Genomic DNA, 16,144 nt, shown 5'->3' on the forward strand with positions numbered 1-16,144 from the left:
TGTGCTTCAAGTCTCCCAACTCCTTCAGCTAGAGGGGAAAGAAGAAATTAGGTACAAAGTACAAACTTGCTAGGAAGGGTATTCAGTGGCTTCCCTTTAGCTCATCGTACTCGCTTCAACCACAAAAACAGTTTTAAAGGTACAAGCATTTGGATTTCAATGAATGACATAAATATCATCCAAAAGCAGCACACCAGCTTTAGCAGTCAAGTAGCTGGTTTACCATAATGACTGTAAAAAGTAATTGTTGACAACTATAAACTAGTTTCCCTGTTAGTGCCGTGCCGATGTAGTTGCGGTATAGAAATAGTATGCTCACTTCACCATAAACAAACAAGACAAAATTTTCTTACAAGATGACATGCTAGACATAGATTCTCCGTTCTCTTGTGCAGTCTAATTAATATAAAATTTGTATTATCCAACCCATGCTTGTTATCTTTTAATTAGTAATTTAATCAAGTTTGTTCAGTATAAGTATACAGTAGAACTCACGAAATAGTAAAAACAGATTCACAACTCAATAAAATTTGATTACATAATCAGCAGCAAGCATTTGAAAACAATGCATGACACATTCAGCTAGGCAAATACTGAGGGCATCAATATCACTAGACTAAAGCACGAGGATCTTGACCCATTTTTTGACATTCTAGAATGGAAGATGAGATGGAACTCTCAGCTGAGAAGGCTTCTCCTGTATAAAATCTCTCCTACAAGCATTACAAGTTATCTGCACAAAATTAGAGCTTATATGCCTTGTTGCACAATCTTTCATCAACTCAGCTGCATTAAACTCGTAGAAGGCTTGTTCTCTGATTGTTCTTGCTCTTGTCATCTCTTGTTTAGCCATTTCAATCAAACATTTCGCTTGATGTCTCTTCTCTTCGGCCAATGCCTTCTCTTCCTTGGCTACCCGTGATAGTTCACGGGCCTCATCTCTCAATCTAACGGCTTCTGGCGGCATCACTTTGGCATCCATACTTTCTCTGTAATAACTGTGGTTCCATGCATCATAGTTGTACCACACTAAATTTGAGTAGTCGCCTTCAGTTTCCGGTTCTGGAATAAAACTACCAATATTTGATTGACTGGTATGATGATTTTGTTCAGAGGCAACACTACCAGTATTGGAGAAGTTCACCCCGCTTAGGGAAGAATTACTGGAAGAAAACAGTTCAAGCTCAAGATTGTGGCAAAAACCAGTGACAGTACCATTGTTGTTTTGCCCATCAAAAGCTGAATCCAAGACTTTCTGCCTTGGCATTTCAGAAAGGTTGTTATGGAAACTTCTGTCTCCTAAAAAATCTGGGCTCAAAGTAGAATGGTGAAATGGATCAGCAGCTGGTTTTTCTGGTATTCCCTGACACATGTAGTCTGTCATGCGAGCTTTGCATGTATCTTGATGCTCGATAAAAGCTTCAACTCTGGAAAGAAACGAGAAAGGTAAAACAAGATTGCTTGGAACATAGCCTTGAAAGAATATCAATATGGTTAAGGTCCATTAGGTAAAACTTTGACACTGATTAAAACAGTAGGAAGTTTGGGAGATATTGATATACATTTGACAGTAGCTCCTGTTTATCGAATAATCATTACTATAATATCCTGCAGGATTTCTTCTGCTGAGATTTCAACGTAGAAAAAAGTAACAGGCTTTCCCTTACCGTCAGTGTCTTTTTGAAAATAGTATAATCCCTAGATCAGATACCTGTGATCACTGACGAAAAGCTACACTATTTTAGACCAGGGAATACATTATGTACCAGTAGTTTAATGATCAAAATATTGGCTTTTTGATGATCAATCTAAAGAACTTTCTTAGATTCGAGATCATGCTGAAAGGATACGCTAGATAAAGGCAAAAACCAGCCTAGCCATATACGAACAATACTAGCTTTCTTCCTGTACTACTAATTAACGTAAATAAGAATCAAATTGTAGAACCTGGAGAAAACACGGCCGCAGTCACAAGAGTGACCTCTAGTACCACATATCTTGACATGAGCCTTGTAATCAGACTGAACAGCATAACCTTTTGAGCATTTCTCACAAACCCACTGTTTATTATTGCTATGTTTCCTTCTGAAATGCTTCTTTATGCCCACAAGGTCACCTAGTGCGTGGCACGGGTCATGGTGAAGGCAAGTTGGCTCGGGACACACATATACTCGTTTTTTCACTTCTTGTTTATCTTTCTTTAGTAGCTTCCAAGGAACCTTATGGCGTCTCCGATGCATCTGGAGATTTTGCTCTCTCTGGAAGCATTGGTTACAGATTTCGCAAACGTAGCGATCCGATTCCATTAACATCTCAGGTGAAAGATAAACAACTTCTGCATCAGGATCTACGAAACCCCATCATGAAAATTGAATATTATAATATAAATCAGCTAGACCAAGACCAAGAGTATGAATTTATGCGTCAAATTAAACTGTCCGACTAACCTGGTGTTCCTGCAGGCCTTCTCTTCTTTTTCGTGAGGAGCCCATCATTTGGGCAAGCAAAAATCTCAGAAGAAGGAAGAGAAAATGACTGGCACGCCAGCATGAGAAATATGAATACTATTAAGCTTTTTGATGTTATCTAAATCAACAGTAATATGTAAACACAAGCGAAGGGACACTCGATCAAAGGTTGTTTTAATCTTTCTGTGGTTGTACTGCATATATTTCTGGCTTGTTCATGGCTACTGGCTAGCTAGGGTACTGGAGATGATACAGCACAAAGAAAGGGGTGGGGACTCGGGGAAGAAAGAGGAAAGGGCAGTAGACTTTTAGCAGTACACTACTGTGATATTCCTTCTACACCATTGTATCATGAAATATGAAATATCAAAGAATTTATAGAGTAGAACGGACTATAAGTATAGGTTTTGTACCGTAGCTGCTTGGCGTAAATACATATGGACCCATCCCCCTTTATTTGCTTCCAAATCCGGGTGATTAGCTTGATTTTCTTCTTGTTCTGAATGTAGTAGTACTTAACTCTCAAGCCAACTGCATTTGCACTTCACACACCAGTGAACAGTGAAAAACTAATAATCTACCACTAGTACTGGAGAACCAAACATGAAAGTTTTAACTGCTCGCCATTTCAAGTGCAGGGTCCATTTCAAGATTTCTGGAACGGTTAAACTCCCCAAACTGGAAATTATTCACCCTCCAAATATCTAGGACGATATCGATTATAGAACAGGGCACATGATAATATATAGAACAGCACAAGAGAATTGCCATATAGATTAGGTGAATCCGTGAATCTATAAGCTTAGGGAGAGTGTCAAAATAGAAGTAGTAGTGTCATTTGGTTAATTTGCATCTAAATTATGTAATGATTGAAGCTGGATGCAAGCCATAAACAGCCAAAAACAATACTCGAAAGCAAATTTGAATAATACAAGGCCTTACACCCCACAGTGATGAACAGTATTCGATACCAATAATTATTGCTGGTGTCTTGAATCAGGAAAACATGGGGAGGAGAAATTTGTTTGCTTGTGAAATTTAATAAATAATGATAACAAAGAAAAGGGGAGCAGATTCAAGTTTGTTTCTTGTGTTGAAAGGACGGGCAAGGATAGCCGAGGTAGATTCTCTTCTCTCTACTTCCCATGAGTCATGATGCCATGCAGCAGCATGATATCTTCAAGAGAATGAATGTCTTTTGCCGACCAGTAATTCCCTCCCACTCTATTTTCATTTGTTCACTTCAGTTCCATTCCATGCATTAGCTTTAGCTAGGGTCATAGTTGACCGGGTCCAACTGTATCAGTCTCAGTCATTTGAATTACGACCACAATTTCTTCTACCCTTCATATCTAATCCTTATTCTGGTAGCTTCCCTTGATCTTTTTCGTTTTTTACCATGCTGCCTTTTATCCTTAAGGAAGTCCTTTTCACCTCCTACCCTAACCAAATCCTGGCTCTGCTCCTGCGCCAATTAGACCAAATTGATTAGTGAAAACCCGGTTGCAAAACAAATATATCAAGTGCTATGTGTTAAAAATCAAATCAAATGTAACCAAACCCATTTACTTGCCCGGGGTTGGATCCGGGTCGAAATCCGAATGACTGAAACGCCATAGATAAGGAACGGAGCCAACACAGGGCAGTATCTTTACACGCACAACCATGCAATCGTACCACACTTTAAATTTCTGGAAGTAACTTTTGACTGCAAAAAGTGGTATTCATTAATACGACACCGTCCACGCTGTAAAGCGGTTCCTTGATCAATCATAAATATGGCAACAACATGTCAAAATATTAAAAAAAAAAAAAAATGCTTCGGCAGTCTGCTGCGATTTTAATCACTACTATTGAAGACAGTGTTACGAAAAACAGACCCAACATTTATACCTAAATTGGCCAACACACTATAATTGACTGACAAAACCAGTGGAGCAAAGCCTGTCACCCTATAACCACGAATACAACAGAAGTAGACAGTAAGAGTACATTTTTGGTTCTGTCGCAATTTGACTCTCTGTTAATTCGCTCGATCAATACACGTCTGTGGCCAAAGTATGTTTTCAGTCATGGCTTAGTAGTATCAAAAGTCGAGAAATATATAAGTGTTCACAGGGACTGTCTGGAAGAATTTCGGGTGCCGTCTAGGCCGGTGATGGTTCAGTATCTTTTTTATTTTTTTCTTAAATCCTTCTCTTCTAGTACGGTATAGAGCAGGAATAGTTGTAAATTAAAATCTATTGTGTCCGACAAAAAAAAAAAAAAAAGTATTCACAGGGACAAAATTGTCATCGCCCTATGTGATAAGTGCTGAATGGTTTTCAGCCGTGCCAAATTTGATACTGCGTAATAGAGCAAAAAGGTAACTTCAAATATGATTAACTACCAAGGTTTTTTGTACTTGCGGAGGAAGAATTTAGAGTAAGGTCGGGAAAGGATTTGGTTCAACCCTTATGTAAAAAGGCTGCACTACACCCTCAAATTTGTGAATATTAATATGTTGCCGCGATCCCTTCTCTTCAAAGTAGGGTCATATAGGTGTAGCAAAACGTATCATATGCGTTACTTGGGCGTGCTTATAGTTAGTTCATCCGACTGCACAGCAGTTTGGTGCATGGTGAACTAGCTGATGATAATGGTAACAAATGTCGAGTATAAAAAACAAGGGTACAAACCGAAGAAACTTGTAGCATTCTTCTTATAGAAAGTGTGTGGATCTAAAAATCACTAGGCAATGTGTGGGAAAATGATGGTCAACATGACATTCAGTCCCGGGGGCTAAAGCTGCATATAAAGTCACGAATCCAGCTGTTTTTCTGCATTCCAAAACTCTGACGATAGCGTTAGGTTTATTGTCAGGTTCATCATTACCGTTCACAATCGTCCTGAATTTCTTTTCATTTCTTTTCCAGTACAACATTTTTACAATTGGCCCTATATTGACGACAGGAGATGGGAGGGAAATAGAGATGAACCCAACTAAACTATTGAGAAGCCGTAAGAAATCACATGCAAAAGGGTTTCGAACCTCTTACCTACATTCAAGGAGGGGCTTTTGTCCCTTCCTCGTGAATATCTAAACTAATTGTTCTAAAATTGCCTCTTTATCATACATCACAAATTTTTTTGTTAAAACCAAATTAAGTTTACACACTAGTGTTTCACATTGTAAAATGTGGATGCATATGATATAACTTGTGTATAGGGATGGTAATGGGGCGAGTGCCCGCCAGGATACAAATGGGGCGAGGGATGGGGCGGGGGCGGGGGCAAAATATTTATCCCTGCCTTAAAACGGGGCGGGGGATGGGGCAACATACACCCGCCCCATCCCCCACATAAATATATATATATATATAAATACACAAAAGTAACAAAATCCCTAACTGTTCAAGGTATTTTTGGTTAGTGTTTGGGAATTCTTCCTCTCTCCTGTTAGTTCTAAAAAATGCTTGGACATACAAGGAGAGTTTTGCTTTTCGTATAGGCTTGCTTCTGATTTTTTTTTGCTTCATGTACTAGGCTTTTGTGTGCATAAATTTCTGCGTTGTTCAATCCTTTTAGATAGCCATGGATATAATTTATTATGATGGGGGTTATCTTTAGCTAATTAGTTCAGGAGACCTGTGAATGCTATTACTTAATGGGAAAAGCTCTATGTTGTTGTAAAACTATGCTATGGCTTTGGATATGAATCTCTGGCATCTTATGTACTAATACTCGTTTTACGGCAATTAAATGGTTTAAGATTTTAGTATTATAAAAAAAAAAGGATAGTCATGGATATATGTATAATGCTGAAATAACTCCCAATGATATATTTTGGTTAGGAGATGGACTGGTAACTGAAAAGTCAGATATACATAAAAGTCAAATATATATAGAAGGGCAATCAAGTGCAACGTAATAAAAAATTCAATGAATTATTGTAAATGAACATTTTATAATAAGTTGATTTCTTTTCTCACGGAGGACCGCGGGAAAAAAGGGGCGAGGGCGGGCCGCGGGGTGGGGGGCGAGGGCGGGCCGCGGGGTGGGACGGAGGACGGGGGGAGTTATTTGACAACGGGACAGGGGATGGAGGAAGAAACCCCCGCCCCATTGCCATCCCTACTTGTGCAGACTTTCCTCAAAAAACAGAAGCAGAAATTTGTGCCCACGACTCATTTAACATATTAGACTTAAGTACACGCTGGTACAAAGGATTCGGGGCGAAGACCCATTTTGAATGGTATCGTTCAGAGCACAAGATATCAATGGGGGCATCCCTTGAGGGCCCCCAAACCTCTGATCCGCGTTTTTTTTTCCTTTTTCTTTATGTAATGAGTCTGGCCGAGCAGCTTGGGGAGTAGTTTATTTATCAATACATATCATAAAATGAAGTATTAATTAACTTGTAATGGACCAGCAAGAGGTGTTGCCATTTCACATATCATAATGGCAGCATTACATTTCACAATGATATTTAAGAAGATAGCGATCCTCACAGCTGTAGTGACCTTAAATTCAAGGGGTACAAGTCGGTCATTTATGGTTCAAATAGACCTTCAAACAACCCTTATCCTTCCTTGCACAGCATGCAAGAAGGAGCAAAGCAACCCACTGCAACCAATAAGCTCAAGTTCTGCAGATCAATTTAACCCAAGTCTTACAGGAAGAAATCGTGACCCTGCAACTTTGGCTCAAACAGAAATGGTACATTGTAGCTACTGGGTGCAATGGTTTGCTTATTCATTCAAAATTTGAATTTTCTACTCAACAAAAGAAGAGAAGAAAATGGTCACTCTTTTTAGGGGAAGAGATCAAAGGTGCCCATCAACATGTCAGTTCCAACTAATTAAAAGATTGAAGCACTTCCAATGTCAGAACTTGCACGGTTGGAACGAAAACTGCAGCTAAAATCACCATGTTAACGAAGAAAAAGGAAGTCATGCTGACCAAGAAACTCTGGGTAAGTAATCCACAGTTACTCGTCCGGAACCTTAAAAAATGTGTATGAAAGTATCAAGTTGTTGATGCCATCGATTCTAGGATCTGTTTCAAACTCAGGGTCAATGTAAAAGAACACCTACACATACAAGTCATAACAATGAAAATTAAATGGAAAGAAAGAGTAACTGAAGGCAGCCAGTTCTAGTGCTCAAAAATACAACATTACTTACTGGCATGTCAATCTGTTCCCCAGGAAGGAGCCGCTGTTCCTCAAAGCAAAAACACTGTATTTTGTTGAAATAAACTGCAGCCTGGAAGCAGCAACAGGTGGCAACAACCACGAATAAATAATTTATATTGCAAGGAAATCATCAATCATCACTCTGAATAAATGAGACAAGGTTTGCTCGGACCAAAAATATCTTTATAGTCTCACGCTCCCAAGTGAAGATGTTCACACCAGATATACCATACAATTAGTCTGGCTGAGAATAAAACTTGAAAGAAATTTTAAGTTTCGTACTAACATCACCAAAGAGGCACAACAAATTCCATGAACCTGAATAACATTTCTATTTTGTGAAAGGGGTTCAAAATGAACTTAATATCGTGCCCCCCCCCCCCCCCCCCCCCCTTCCTTCTTCCCAAAAAAAAAAAGGAAAAGAAGGGGATGCTTCATGTAAGCAGCACATGATGGTTAGATAAAAAGTTAGCTGATCTGAAATTTATCCCATGCATGATTATATGGTACCAGGGTTACTAAGCACCCATCAAACAAACCAAAAAAGATGGGAGAAGAAAGAAACTATCGCATATATATTGGTAATCACACTACAAGAAGCATTTTTGACAAAGTTTGCCTTGCATTTGATTTATATAGCTCAAATGGAACAAACAGACGATAATAAAAGGCAATCACACAAGGAATTATTGACCTCAATGTTAAAAAAATAAAAAATACACTGCTCCCACAATACTGTAGTAGAATATCAATTGAAACAAAAAAATTGCAGCCAAAAACAAAAGGATGTCCTTACAAGTACTGTCATTATTGCATTCTTTTATTCAGGTCTAAGTAAAGTTTCAGAAAATCAAACTTATCACCCTACTAAGCCATGGGTTAAAATCCAGTCACATTTTTAGAAAATAAACAAACAGAGAGTAAGAACAGTACCCTGCATTTACGGTCCCAAACAGAAAAGAAGACCAAAAAAAAAAAAAAAGATCAGTTCTCACATTTAACTGTTGTTGTTGAAGCACCAATGCATAGTTAATCAGATCGACAACTGAACAGGCATCATGCCAGCGGACCATTACTTCTATATATGCAAATCTCAAGATTAACATATTTTCAACAACAAATTTAGTAATTCTGTTGTTATTTTTGTTACACTTTATACAACTAGGACAAAAATAATGGACAGGCAGTCGTATAATAACCAAAAGCTCAATGCTTATGACGAGTTATGCAGACATTACACAACACATATAAGAAATATGATATTGAGCGAGGGGTGGTTTTCAAATGCAGATGAGAGGAAAAGAAGAGCTCATATGGATCCAAAACTTCTACAATCAAGCCCAAAGTAATCAGCAGATCACAGCAATGACCCCAAATGGATTTAAGAGTCAATTAAAGTGGTTCATACACCACCACTAGCAGACAAAGTTAAGGCACGATTTTGGCAGCTTATAACAGAAGCAATGAAATGCACCTTCATGGGAGTCACATTATAGGTAGATACACCAGTTATTGGAGTCGAACTTCGATTTTCAGCAGTGTAAAAAGCAAGGGCACTCTCCCCTGGCTTGACTCTTACCTGTAAATATACTGAAGACGTTAACAGTACAGCCAACTGAATACCATTTATTTCAGAATAATCTTTGAGTCAAATGGGCATCAACAAGCCATGCTAGACAAAAAGGTACAGGGCACCTCTCTTTGTGTTGGAACAAATTTCCACGGCATTCCATCAGCCACATCAGCATTGAATTGGACAACGATCTCTCTGCTTGCATAACCAAATAATTCATTCAGATGTTCAATTGAATTTCCACCAGTAACCTTGTGAACAAGGACAAATCTACTGACCTTCCCAAATTTTATTAAACTGAATAGACATTATATAGCACACAAACAAGGGACTGGACTTGGCCATTGTCATGGAACAGATCATCACTCCTAAGCCTGACACAATGAGCAATGGACTGACGAAATGAACAAAGTGCTATCATGTTGAAATGGGAGCTAGTCAAGCAAAAATCTTGTCGTACTCCTGTGAGTCTTCTACTATTGCCACTTTACAATTTGTGATTGAGATCTTTGTTTGTGTGTTCACTGAATTACAAACACAGCAAAAACTGCTAGCACTAACTTGCACTTGACACTCAAAAGGCATAAGGTCAAGAGTAAACTTGTCTCAACCATGATGCAACTAATAATCAGAGAACAAAATGCTGGATAATTTTAAGATAAAACTAAACCTGGTAGTGACCGTTCCATCTTTAGCATGGCGGGCAATTTTCTCTTCAACTGTCTGCAAGTTCACAAAATGCCACACTTTAAAAGGCTATTTTTGCAGCTTATTTCATGACCTATAATCACCAGATGCTAACTAACCTCACGGCGTTGAACTGTACCCCCATATCCTGTGGCTTGACAAAATCTCCTATAAAGAGGAACAGCAGCATAACTCAGTCCAACCATGGCAAAAACCAATCCTGTCAAGTACATGAGCGTCTTCTGTGATTTCCGCTCAGTCGTAGCATGAGTTGCATAGGACCGCCGAGAATTAAGTACAGAGTAAGGCCTCCCAATATTCTGATTCCCAAAGGGAGACACGCCACTACACTTGCTAAACAACAACCTTCTAACTTCATATCTTGGCAGCAAACAATTCAAACTCGGCCTACAACTAACATTATTAATTCCAAAACTCTGCCTATAACTAGCATGACTAATACCTACAAAATTATAACTTTCCCCAATAGCTCCTGTGCAATTCCTGGACAGTAAAAAACACAACCATACTCTCAGGGGGAAAAAATATTTCCAACAAATACACGCAAATGAAGACAAAAAAAAAACGAAAAAGAAACATCATGATTGCAAGAATTGAGCACAATTCGGTAAAGGACAGTTGGAAAAGAAACATAGAACTAGTAGATAAGCTACCTGGAAAAAGATGCAAGGACAGGGAAGAAAATGGTTCTTCCAGAAAGTCTTGATAGAGACATGTTCAACTAGATTAAAGTGCCACTTGTCAACAAGTAGTTCGCATCTGAAACAACAAGAGATTCACATAAACAATCAATCACACACTTTATAAGCTATAACTTCTGGAAAAAAAAGAAGAATTTTAATGTTAGAGAAAAAAACCAACCTGAAAATGGAAAAAATGTAGAAGCTTTAACCTTGGGAGTCGTGTTTAATCAGATGAGATGTGTGAAGTAGTTGTCTTCTCCGGGAATTTGAATTGTGGGTTTTTCGTATTTATGTCTAAAAATTGATCAATGAAGAAGAATTTACTGAAGGACAAGAAGTAAAGGAGGGGCGGAAGGGGAAGAGAATAAGATGAGCTACAACCGTAAAAGAGGAAAGCAAGGCAGGGGTTGCCGGCTGGTGGCGTGGCTGCGATCGAGAAGCCAAGAATAGCTTTGCTGGGTGGGGAGGTTTTAGCGATTATCCATATGAAACGAAATGAAGGTCAATTTAGACAATTGGAGGGTTTAATTTCGTATTTTAGGAAAACGTGAGGGGGAAATTGTAATTATTTCTTTTCTTTCTCTTTTATGTTACCAGAAAGTCAGAAACTTTTATTTGATTAGGTTATATCTCAGCAAATATGTTTGAATAGTGTTTTATTTGTTAAAAAAAATTAATTATATCATAAATATATTTTTTAAATAATTTTTTATTATTTTAATTATTTTTTATTTCACATATATCATATCATGAGAAGTATTATGATTTTTTTTTAAAATATTATTCTAAATAATCTCCTATTTGATATTATTTCAAATAATTTCCTATCTAAACACATTCGCTGATTATAATTTTTACTCCAATCAATTCACACTCTATCATTGTTCTTCAATTTATCAATTTCAATGGCAAATTATCCTAGAAACAACTAGGAAGAGAAATGTTAACGTCTTATGTTTGACTTTTGTTTTGCCATATATTTCTAAAAATATTATCTGTCATTTTTTGCTTTTGAAATTTCTTTCTTGTTTTAAAAAGTATCCTATCATCTAAAATTGTTTTTCATTTTTTCTTTTTTCAAAATGAACTCTTTTAAGTCAATTACAATTTACAACTGTCAATTTTTTTCTACAATTATTAGTTAGAGTTGAAACTTATATCATTTATTTTTCTAGTACTGTCTTAACACTTTTTGCCTTTTCTTTTCTGGAAATCGACTCTATTAGTATATTCTTTGAACTTTTGAAGTGTCCAAAAAACCATTTTTCAGGAACAAATTTGTTGTTTTCTTTTTTAAATATTTTATTTTTATTATTAGTATTTTTTTTTACAAGGATTAAGCTTTTTGGTGTTTTATTCATTTCCAAAACTCGTTCTAGACTTTGTTGCACTGAATCTGTCCCGGATCTTTCTGGACTCTTCTTTTGTCAGCTGCCCACCACTTCTTCTGCTAAGCCTCCTCAGTCCTCAGAACCACCTTCTTCATCTCTTCTCTAGACTCGAAAAGAAAGATCAAAGATCCCACCTTCATTCTTTCAACTCCAGTACTCAAAAACTACTTCTCCCATTTCTTTGTTCACCCAATTTTTTAATCCCTCGAAAGAAAAAAAAATACTAAAAAAGAAGAAGACAATGTTCGGAGTAGTGTTCCCAAACCGCAGCTTCCCTATGGACATCTCCACGTTCACTCAAATCGACACCTTCCATTGGATCCTCGACATGAATACTTTTGTGGGTTTGTCTCAAAATCCGATCTTTTTTGTTGTTTTATTTAGCTAGTGTCCAAATTTTAACTAGTATTCGACTACTTTTCAATGATTCGCAGGTGAAGCTTACGATTCAATTCGAGAAATCTGCATATTCCTTCTCAACAACTTCACACTCCCTCCAGAAAAAGCCCTGGCCGTCTACATTCAATCCCCCGGTTCCCCTTTTCTGTACTGCGGCGCGGTGACTATCACGCGCCCTTCTGCAGTTCTATCTCTGCCGTGGCCAGAGCCCGGTGGACAGTTACAACTCACAGCGCCGGATTCAGCTCCATTATCTGCGAAAATTGGGGTTTCGGTGGAGGACCTTTCGTCCCTCCCCTCCCTTGATGTTGCTGCTGAAAAGAAAATCGAACGGTTGGCCATGAAAGTTGGAGAGAATTTGTTCAATTTTATGCAGTCGTTTTGTGGGGTTGATGGGAGTAAGCTGGTAGTGCCCATGGATATTTTGGACCGGTGGTTTAAGAAGTTTCAGGAGCGGGCGAAGCGGGACCCTGAGTATTTGAAGGGTTTTGCTTTGTAGTTTTGAGGCCGCGCATTGACCATGATAGAGAGGTGGGCAAATTATGGGGTAGCTGTGATATGTAGATATAGAACAGAACCGTTGTTGGTTTGATTATTAGGATTTTGTGATGTTGAAAATTTGAAGTTAGTGGTTGTTGTTTGTTGTCCGCTGTGTTGTCCTGATTTCTCCACATTGAATCAAGAAGAAAGTTTGGTTCGTTAATGTCAATCGCATAATTGCATTTGCTATTAGCTTACTGTCATTGCAATTGGTTAATTCGTAGCATCGTGTTGTGGGCTGAGTTTTGTGTGATGAATGTAGCTCTCTATGGACCTTGTAGTACTTGTGGAGGTTTAGAGAAACAACATTGCTAATTCTGTTTTTGTGTACATGCACAGGACAAAAAGAATGAAGAACTTATAAGAGAACAAAAGGTTTGGTTTTTTTCTTCTTTTTCTGAAGTATTATCAACTAAGTATACGACTAAAGTTTAAGAAGCGGAGTGGTGCAATACTGGAAAGTAGTTTCATTGATGCTTCAGGATTTTGTTGTGTGGTAGTAATGTTAGTTGTGTACCATAATGTTATTTCTTTGGCTTCATAATTCTGTGGGGAAGTTTTGACCTTTTTTATCTGGCGAGCGCTTTGTAGACTGTTACAAATTGGAGGCCTGAAAAAATGTCTGAACTGAATAAAAATGCGATGTGTTACTCCTATCCAGATTGAACCAAATCTGAGATGTAGTTTTATGCCCGCAGTTCCATCTGGTAGAATTTATAGACAAGCACTAATAATGGAATTTTTGTTGTTAGCACTTGACATGGTTTTGTCCTCATGAGCCCTTGGTTAAGATAGACGATTCAGATGTAGGTAATCAGAAGGAAAATTTAAGAGGTAGAAGCCTTTTCAGTTAAATAGAGTCTCTAGTGGCTTTGGAAATCCTGGCAAAATCATCCTGGAACAAATGAAATGCCGTGATCTATGACTTCAGGAAACTGGTTAGAATTTAGTGGAAATTGAGGAATAAATCCTCAAAAAGTAACAGATCGAGGAATTCTGCAATACTTCCAAATGTGACTGAAGTGATGCTCTGGCATTTCTGGTGATTGCTTATTTTTTTCTGTCGTCTACTTGAATCCCTTTCGTTCATGTTTCTTTGTTTGCCTGATACGTTGAAAGCATGTGATGTAAATTTAGAGGATGAATGCATGTTGTCAATTGGATGCCACATATCAAAATGTTCATGCATGTGTCATGAATTTTTTTAAAAAACATTTTGTGGGTTCTTATGAATTCTTTAGACTTCATGTCCTTCATTATTGTTGTAATGTATTGACTTTGTTTCTTTCAACAAAAGAACAATTGGCAATTCATTTGGTATAATGTAGAATCATCAGAAGAACCTGGGACCATACAGAATAAAGACATCCCTTGTATTTACTGTTGAATAAATTATACTTGCTACATCCAGAATTTTCTTCAGCATTTTGATCTGCAAATGTCGATGGAACCTTTAAATTCACAAGATTGCTTCTGGAAAAGTGTGTTGGCATTAGGCATATTTTGGTCATGGCCATATATATATATATATATATATCCTTTCTGGAGCTATCTTTTACGTATTTATGGTTAAGGGTGCTTTATGCTGTATATGATCATTGAAAGCATATTCAAGCCTGCAAGTGTTATTGGTATGCTGTTAATTTCAGCTGGATCAAATCTTATTTAGAAGAAAGTGCAGATAAATTTCTACAACACAATCATACTTTTGGTTTGTATTCTCTGAAACTTTCTTAACTCAGTTAGATATTGCATTTCTGCTAATTATTCCCAGTTTAATTAGTGTAAAACATCCTATACTGTAGTACCAAAGTGAAGATTAAAGGGGGGCACGAGGGCATGAAAGTGATGATTTAAGGGCATGACTGACCATGTGGAGTGATTTGTTATTGGTGAATTGAATTCATTAGTTTGATTAAAAGCTTAAAAGTTTGTTACCATGCTATTATAATGTCAAACACAGAAAATTTTCCTGCACAAGCAGCTATTTGGCATAAGATAGGATGTGATCTATGCAGACTATGGTAGTGAGTTGATTGAATGGCTTTTCCTTTGGCCATTGTTCGCTGTGTTAAAACATATAATGGGTCACTTTCTAATGCATGGTGGGGGTATCATTATCAGTTTAGGCACATCTTTGTGATGGTGCGGGCGAACTGGTCACTTTTCTTGTGCAGGTCATATTGTGTTCTGGGTGATAAATTGCCAGTCTTTGTTGTAGTGGGATTTTCTGAACCTGCTAGACCACATCTAGTCTTGAAAAGTAGTAGTTAATTAGTTTTCTAGGAACTAAATGGAGGGCAATATGGTAAGGTAAACGGTCTTATAATCACCCCTGATTCTTTCTGATGACTGAGAGGTTGCTTCGTGTTATTCCGTGATTATGCAGTTTGGTGTGGTGCGAGCGACTTGGCAGGAGCTAACTTGCCATAGTTAGACGAGATCAATGACGATTATCCAGGACATGCCCTCCCAAACTTTTCTCTAGAAAAAAAATCTGTAACTGCATTCCCGAAGGCATTCCCCAGTTATCTTGGGAGTGTATGTCAACAATGTCGGCAGAATAGTCACTATCTGGCTTCCCTTTATCTGTAACATCGACATGTGCAACGTCTACTGTTCAAATGCCCAGATTGATAATAAATATTTCTGATATGTGCAATCCTGCCAGTGTTCCAGGTTCGCTCTTGTTTTGTCCCTTTCATGATTTCATCCGTGCAAGATGAAACTCATTAAGCTGTCCCTTTGTTCCAACATAGACTACTTCGAGGTGCGTGGGAAGTGATAAGCCAGATTTAATTGAAACTAAAATATCTCTCCTTTTTCTCTTTGAAGAAGAAAGCTTTGATCTATGTAATCTTGAGTAGTTGGGATAGCCTTGCGAGTCAAGGGATTTGATCCATCCCTTCCCTTGACTTAATTTTTTTTGCAGAATTTTCTGAAAGTTTTATCATTGGGTGCAGAGACACTCGTTTGATTCGATAATGATTCAGTCTCTTTCAAATTTTCTATTGGCTCATTTGGATTCACCTCTTACCTTGGTATAAAGTAGGAGTAGATATGAAATAAAAATTATTGTATTGAATTAAAAAAAAAAATGTAATCTTGGGGTTGGTACTACCCAGAATTGAACAAATGAAAATCAGAAACGCCTGCCTAACTGTGAGGTGCAGAGAAATAACCCTTGTGTTAAGACCATCCAAAGC

At 37.8% G+C, this 16,144-nt stretch overlaps 3 protein-coding genes across 3 annotated transcripts; 1 reads left to right on the forward strand and 2 right to left on the reverse strand.

Annotated features, from left to right (window-relative positions):
- Positions 1 to 499: 499 nt before the first annotated feature.
- LOC113698276 (protein indeterminate-domain 14-like) lies at positions 500 to 2,684 on the reverse strand. Its single transcript, XM_027218042.2, has 3 exons — positions 2,448 to 2,684; positions 1,948 to 2,347; positions 500 to 1,427 (listed from the first exon to the last, which is right to left on the reverse strand). The coding sequence occupies exons 1-3, from the start codon at positions 2,548 to 2,550 to the stop codon at positions 653 to 655; spliced, it is 1,278 nt and encodes a 425-aa protein (XP_027073843.1). The 5' UTR covers positions 2,551 to 2,684; the 3' UTR covers positions 500 to 652.
- A 4,399-nt stretch (positions 2,685 to 7,083) lies between these two features.
- On the reverse strand, positions 7,084 to 11,042 carry LOC113697970 (cytochrome c oxidase assembly protein COX11, mitochondrial). Its single transcript, XM_027217608.2, has 8 exons — positions 10,787 to 11,042; positions 10,579 to 10,684; positions 10,024 to 10,408; positions 9,888 to 9,940; positions 9,340 to 9,412; positions 9,119 to 9,223; positions 7,634 to 7,714; positions 7,084 to 7,539 (listed from the first exon to the last, which is right to left on the reverse strand). The coding sequence occupies exons 2-8, from the start codon at positions 10,638 to 10,640 to the stop codon at positions 7,438 to 7,440; spliced, it is 861 nt and encodes a 286-aa protein (XP_027073409.2). The 5' UTR covers positions 10,641 to 10,684; positions 10,787 to 11,042; the 3' UTR covers positions 7,084 to 7,437.
- Positions 11,043 to 12,021: 979 nt separating this feature from the next.
- On the forward strand, positions 12,022 to 13,107 carry LOC113698243 (protein OPI10 homolog). The gene is made up of 2 exons (XM_027217985.2): positions 12,022 to 12,343; positions 12,434 to 13,107. The coding sequence occupies exons 1-2, from the start codon at positions 12,241 to 12,243 to the stop codon at positions 12,895 to 12,897; spliced, it is 567 nt and encodes a 188-aa protein (XP_027073786.1). The 5' UTR covers positions 12,022 to 12,240; the 3' UTR covers positions 12,898 to 13,107.
- The last annotated feature ends 3,037 nt before the right edge of the window (positions 13,108 to 16,144 follow it).

Source organism: Coffea arabica, chromosome 7c, assembly GCF_036785885.1.
Source record: "Coffea arabica cultivar ET-39 chromosome 7c, Coffea Arabica ET-39 HiFi, whole genome shotgun sequence".
In the NCBI taxonomy this organism is placed as follows: domain Eukaryota; kingdom Viridiplantae; phylum Streptophyta; class Magnoliopsida; order Gentianales; family Rubiaceae; genus Coffea; species Coffea arabica.